The sequence below is a fragment of the Nesoenas mayeri genome (assembly GCF_963082525.1).
Source record: "Nesoenas mayeri genome assembly, chromosome: 19".
Lineage (NCBI taxonomy): Eukaryota > Metazoa > Chordata > Aves > Columbiformes > Columbidae > Nesoenas > Nesoenas mayeri.
The window spans coordinates 7,725,299-7,732,081 of NC_137568.1; the positions used below are offsets into that span (position 1 = coordinate 7,725,299).

The 6,783-nt window shown below is 60.5% G+C and overlaps 1 protein-coding gene across 1 annotated transcript; it reads left to right on the forward strand.

Moving 5' to 3' along the window:
- Nucleotides 1-5,483: 5,483 nt before the first annotated feature.
- Nucleotides 5,484-6,149, forward strand: RNF222 (ring finger protein 222; the record flags this gene model as incomplete). Its single annotated transcript, XM_080356483.1, has 1 exon — nt 5,484-6,149. One exon carries the CDS (start codon nt 5,484-5,486, stop codon nt 6,147-6,149), a length of 666 nt encoding a protein of 221 aa, XP_080212609.1.
- Nucleotides 6,150-6,783: the final 634 nt, after the last annotated feature.

Consider the following 6,783-nt stretch of genomic DNA (forward strand, 5'->3'; position numbering starts at 1 on the left):
TTCCAGAAAGAGCTCCAGAGGCAGATGGACTGCAAGGTGAGGGCTCGTCCCCTCCATGCAGAACTGGCACCCTGGGGGCCTGGCAGCCTAAGGCAGCATCCTTGCGAGGGTCCCTCCTCCCGGCTGTGCCCCCGGGGACCGCCATGTCCCATCCTGGGGTAGCTGGCTGAGGGTGTCACCCGTCCACAGCTGGACCGCCGGGAGCTGGGGGCGTTCCGGCAGCAGCAGGAGGAGCGGTGGGAGAGCCTCAGGGAGCAGCTCCAGGAGAAGGCGCTGCAGCCAGAGCGTGACAATGCCGCTGGGATTAGGAAGTGAGTGCGATGGGGACAGTGGTGGCTTTGGCAGTGCTGGCCCCGTTCCTGCTGGCTGTCCCAGCTCGTGCCGGTGTGGTATCTGGCGTGGGAGCCGTGTGGGCAGCGCCCCTGGGGATGCTGAGCAAGCGGCTGTGCCTTGTGCTCCTGCCAGCTGCAGCTTCCCAGCGATAGAGGCGGCACAATGAGGGGGCACGTGTGGGAGGAGCCCTCCTGAACCAATCTTGGGGGGTGGGTGCAGAGGCTTTTTGTGGCAGGTGTGCAGGTGGGGCTGTGCCCCCCAGGAGCTCCCCAGCCCTTTTCTCCCCGTTCCAGGCAGCTGCTGCCTGATCTCCATTGCCTGTCCTGCGACCGGCCCCTCAACATGCTGGCACCTGGACCGTGAGTAACTTCCCCCCGAACAGGGAGCACCCCCTGACCCTTCCCTGGAATCGAGTGACACATGGGGTGCCACCTGCCGGGCACTGAGCACCCCCATGTCCTGTCCCACAGGGAGCGGACGGGCGAGTGCAGATACCCCACTGTTCCGCGGAGCTGCGGGGGCCCACACACCCTCACACCCCCGCGCTTCCAGCCCCAACCGCCCAGCACCCCACGGCCATCCCAACCCAGTGCCCGCAGCCGCAACAAGGTAGGGATGACGGAGGTGGGGAGGGGGATGCTGAGCCTGCGGGGGGATCTGTGCCTCAGTTTCCCCAGGGAGAGCTGGCTGGGGGAGGGTTGCTGGGGGGTGCGGAACGGGGCCCCGTGTTTGGGTCACACGCTCTCCCCTTCCCAGAAGGCCGTGATGCAGCTGTCGGGCCAGGACGGCACTGATGGGAACCAGCAGGACAAGCAGCTCTCCATGATGGGGGCTTCTCAGCTGCCCACAACGCCAAAGGCCACCCCAGACACCTCGACCTCCAGGAGCCGGCCAAGTATGGCCCTGTCAGGGCACCGGGGGGCAGAGGACACCCTGCTGTCTGGGGGGACGGGTCTGTGCCCACAGCTGGGCAGGGTGGGACGGGGGTCTGGGGTCTGGGCTGGGCTGTGGGGGCAGCACTGGCTGCTGGGGCAGCCGGTCCCTGTGGTGGAGCTGGAGGGAGCTGGGGGGACATGGGGGGTGGTGCTGGGCAGTGTGGGACAACAGCCTGCATGCTTCAGGGTGGGGGCAGGACCCTGTTGGTGTGTGTCTGTGGCTGACCCTGCCCCTTGCCCCCAGGAACCATCTCCTCGCTGCTATCAGCCGTGCTGAAGAAGCGACCAGCCTCGTCTCCCAGACGCTTCACCCTGGCACCGAATCAGCTGCCGCCCATCCAGCCCCCCGCAACGAATGAACCTCCTGACAGCCGGGCAGGACGGGAGTCCCGGACCCGGTCCCACCGCCGCAGGCGCTAAGCTGGCAGCGGCTGCAATAAATGGCGATGGGCAACCAAGCACCGGTGTGGTCTGAGTGGGGGTCCCTGGGGCAGGATGGCAGAAAGCCCCGCTGTGTTTGCTTGTTCAGGAAAAAATTAAGTGCTAAAAAGGCGCTTTGGGGGTGCCCAGGTGGATCCAGTGCTATCCAGCGCCCCCCCAGAGGGAGCACCGGGAGCAAACCAGTGGGCACCAGGGCAGAGCCAGCAAAGGCCCATCCTGCACCCCAGGTGGGGCTGAGGTGTCCATGGGCTTCAGAAGCACCCCTGGGACTAACTGGGGGGACAGGGCGAGGGGGGAACCAGGGGGCTGTGCAAGAAGCCGGGCTGGCTGTCGGCAGCCGGAGGAGGTGAGCGCTTTGCTCTGGGTTGGGGGGATGCAAAACTGGGGGGACGCAGCAGCTTCGTGCCCCGCCCCGGGGTGCCCACAGCTGCCATGTAGCAGCAGGAGCCAGGGCCATGATATGCCTAAATCCCTTTGATTTTTGGCGTGGTCAAAGCAGCAAAGGGAGACAGACTTGTTTTTCCAGTGCCTATGTATAGAGCTGTGAGTTCATAGTTTCTGACAGCATTCAACATATGGGAAATGGGAATTTCCACCCTGCCTTGGTGCCAGCAGAGAGAAAACTGAAGCTGGGGAGATGCTCCGCTGCCCCAAATTTGCTCTTGCTGGCCCAGGTCGCTTGTCCAACAGTGGAGATCTTGGGGGGTACAGACAGCCTCAGCTTGTCCAGCACCTTCAAGGGAGGGCCAGGGAATGGGGTGACTGTGGAACCTCAGCCCTGGCACAATCTTTCTGGAGAGATTTCAGCCTCAGCTTCTGACCATCCCAAAAAACCAGGGGTAATAGGTGGAGTGGCTGTGTCCATGATCCTATACTGTTGACATGATCGGGGTTTCCTCCCAGTAAGGGACAGTGCTTCGTGGCTTGAGGGGTCCCCCCTAGGGCACAAGCCTCCTGCTGTGGGTGCTGTCTGCAGAGGGCAGGTGCATTTTGGCAGCTGCCCCTGGGCACAAGACGTGCCAGCAAGGGCTGCACCCACCCTTCTCCTTCCAGAAACCAGCTCTGTGTTGTAAACACTGCAACCACTGCGCCCATGAGCAAGTGATACTGCTGCCCACGCCTCAGCCCTGTGCCCTTCCACGGCACCTGGCCACGTGGAACCAGCCTTCCTGCCCACAAAGGGCCTGTCTCATGGAGTTTTGGGTGGCAAGGGTGCATCTCCTCTCCTGCCTGCCCCATAGACCCTGCAGAGCCCTGTCACCTTCTTGAATCTGGAGGAGCACAGGGCTGGAATGCTTCTGCAGAGCATCTCCCTGCCCCAAGGCAAGACCTCAATACATTCATGTTTCTCCTGAAGGCTTTTCTTGATGGAGAACCCAGGTCCTCCAGAGCTTTCAGGCCCCTCAATGGTGCAAACCCAGGTCCCACAGGTACACTGCTATAGACAGAGCTGGGAGAGGTGTGTGGGGCAGGGTGCCTTGGGGTCACCCTGCCTGCCCTGGAGACCTCCTCTGGATGTGTCGAGCAGTGCTCAGATCCCTGCAGAGCCATGCGGCAAGCCCGAGTGTGTGCTGGCAGACCCCTGGCCCCTGGCTGGGGTGCTTGGAAAGAGATGGTGGCAGGAGTGACCCGCCCTGCCAGCAGTTTTTTGCAAGACGCAGCTTCTTGCCTGGGGGTCTGGTGAGGGATGGGCAGCACCCTGGTCCATGGGTCAGGCCACAGGGAACCATCTCTGCATGGGTGTCCAGCTCACATGCGGCCAGATAGTGACTCATGAGCCATGTGCAGCTGCTGAGACGGCCAAGCATGGGGCTCCTGCCACTGCCTGGACCACAGTTCCCGGGGATGCTGAACACTGCCCCCAGGGCAGGTGCAAGGTGACAGTGACCCCTGTGCCTGCTCTGCTGTGAGTTTTTTGAGCCCTTCATCAATCACACCAGGGCTCTGGTGAAGAACATCCAATGATGTAGGATGGGGGGAGCAGGTCTGGAGGGATGGGCGTTTGGGGGATGAGCAGGGGAGGAGACATGAGGACAAAGATGCAGCCAGGGTGAGGGATGGGGACCAGTGGTGGGTGGAGGTGAGAAGTGTTTGGCAGGAGCCCAGCTGCAGTGCAGGGTATGGAGCTCACCCAGCTTTGCAGCAACAGAAAGTCTGGGATCCCCAAATCCCCTTTAGCACCTATGTCATTGGGGTTTGACCCCAGGCATGAGCCCAGCTACAGCTTCCCATTACACAAGGGAACACAGGCAGGACCGTGCCTCCTATCCCTGCCCTCCGACGCCGGCTCCTCGCCCACGCCCTGGCCAACCAGGTGAATATCAGGCCTTTAAAACCCAAACAAGTTCCTCCGCATTCACTCCCCAGGACCTGCCCCTGTTTCTGTTCCAGCTTTTGCGCAACGTGCCCGCATGAAACGTGCAGCCAACGACTCTGTGTTAGAGAGGTGTCCCAGTCCTCTCCCCAGACGGTGCTTGGTGCCGGAGCTGGGACACGGCCAGTCCCGCTTCTGGGGACAGCGGTGGAGTGTATGGAGGGGCTCCTGCCCTGGTGCCTTGCAGCAGGTAAATGGGGCTTTGGGGCATGGAGGAGCAGGTGCACAGGGGTAGGGGCTCCTTCTGCAGCGCTTTGGGGGAGCATCAAGTCCCTGATCCCTTCTAAACCAGAGAAAGAGCCTGGGTCTTCCTTCTCTTGCATGGGGAGGGGACAGTTTGTTGTGTTCTTGTGGCTGTCTCTGTGCAGGGGGTGTCTCCTGTGCAAGAGGAGGGCAGCTAAGGAGTGGATGGCAAAACCTCCAGAAATAGCTGTGAGGGTGCCCATGGGCATGCATGAAAAAAGAGGTGCAGGATCAGGTCTGAAAAAACCTGCAGATTTTATGAAGCTCCAATTCCTGAATGAGTCTTAAAGGGAGTTGATCTGAGCATCCCTCCTTCCATCTCCCCTCTCCCTTCCCTGAAGATGGCATGTGAATGCTCCCTGCCCTGGGGGATGCACTGGAGAGCTTCAGACCCATTCCAGACGCTGAGATCTAGGGATCACAGCAGTCCTACCAACTCTAACAGGAGACGATGGTCCCCAGGGCTTGCTGCCCATGCTGTGCTCCAGCATGAGTGAGGAGCACAGCCTGGAGATGGTGGTGGCCTGGCCACCAGCCTGGGACATCCCCCAGTAGCCTGGCAGGAGCCTGGCGTGGGTGCACGCTCCCTGCCCCGGGTACGGCACGCTCCCTCTCCATCCCCATGGGGTCCTGTGTTCCCACCTGCCTCACTGCTCTGGCTTCCCCCTACTCCTCCTGGCCCCTCTGTGTCCCCTGGGATGGGAGCATCTGCTTTTCTTCAGTAGGTTTCTTTGTGGGATGGGAGTTCCCATCCCCTGTGCACCCAGAGCTGGCAGCAGAGCATGGAGACACTTGTGACACAACCAGGCTCTGAGCAGGTAGACACAGCTTCATCCAGGCACTCGTGCCTTTTTCGATGTGATTTTTCAGCCAGGGATTGCTCCCCCCAGTGGCTCTGGAGCTCATGTCCTCCCATCATCTCTCTCTTGCCCCCAGGGCCACACTGAGTGGCTTGATGGTGCTGAAAATGTCCTGTCTTGTTGAGACCATGCCTAGTAGCCCTCCACTGCGCTTGTTAGGGGCAAGAGGGCAAAAGCAAGAGAGCAGGGAGGATGAGACATGAAGAGATGGATTATGTTAATCGTAACTGAGACCCTTATTAACCCATGATGCCTCTTCCTCACAGCTGGGGAACGCCTGTGGCTGACAGAGCAGGGATGTCTGAGACCTCGTCCAGCAAGGAGGGTCTCCCAGCCGAGTGCCCTGTGTGTTACGAGAAGTTTCACCCGCTGGAGGCCATGCGCCGCCAGCTCAGCTGTGGGCACATCTTCTGCCACGACTGCCTGGTGAAGTGTTTGCTCTCTGCCAAGCTTGATGGCCAGGTCCAGAGCAGCATCATCTGCCCCATCTGCCGCTATGTGACTTTCCTCAGCAAGAAGAAGGCTCTATGGCCACCCAAGGCACGTACCAACTCCTGGACACTGGAGATGCCTCTGTCACCTTCTTCCTTGTCCCATCTGACCAAAATGGAAGCCAACAACACCTTGGTGGTGCCCAGCCATTTTGTGATGCCGGTGCAGAGCTTTGACCGGCGCTTCAGCACGGGGAGCAGCCCCATGGACTCACGGGGGGTCCCAGGAAAGCTGGCGCGGGAAGTCCACATCTTTGTCATCAGTGACCACGGGATGCCACTGGTGAACGCGGAATGCGGCTCCCTGGGGAGGAGAAGCAGAGAAGAAACCCAGAGCTCAGTGTCATCCAGCTCAGCCCTGGGGGTGAAATGCTGCCAGTCACCCATCGCCCTCGCCGTCCTCCTCATCTTGACTGTGGCCATGCTGGCGGCTGTGCTCCCTTGGCTGCTGCTGGTGAAGAGGGACTCATAGAGGGGTGGGATCAGCTCAGATACTGCAGAGGTGTCACTGATGCTGGGACCTCTCTCAAAATAACCCATGAGAAAGTCCAGAAGCAGCTCCAGGTGAAGTTCTCTCTCTGACCAGGGACTGAATGGACTTTCAGACCTTTCTGCAGATCTCCAGGCTCTCACCGTGTCACTGCTGGCATTTTCTTCCTCTTTGGGTTAAAATATGTCAGGTCAAACCCTGCTAGTGGGTTCCTCCAGTGTCAGTGTCTTAGCAGAGAGGGTGGTTGCTCCTCCGACACCCCGTGACAACGTGTGCAGGAAGTGGTGGGGCTGTGCTGGTCCCTTCCCTCCATCCCAGATCCTGGGGGACTGTCATGGCACCCAGGAACCCAGAGCCCAGGGACAGCCAAGGGCTCTGTGGATCAGAGGGTCACACTGCCAGGCTGTGTGGCTTTTGGAGGTCCCCAGGCTCCTGGCTGACCATCGAGCAGCCACCCTGAAGCAGAAACTCATGGCTTTTCATCCTAAAGATGTGAGCCTTTAACTACTGGGCAGTGAAACCAGAGGATGGACAGACCGATCCTGGCCTCCGCGAGCTCACCTTCCCTTCTGCCAGCCAACGCTCCCCTCCCCGGGGATTGATGGGGTGGGAAGGG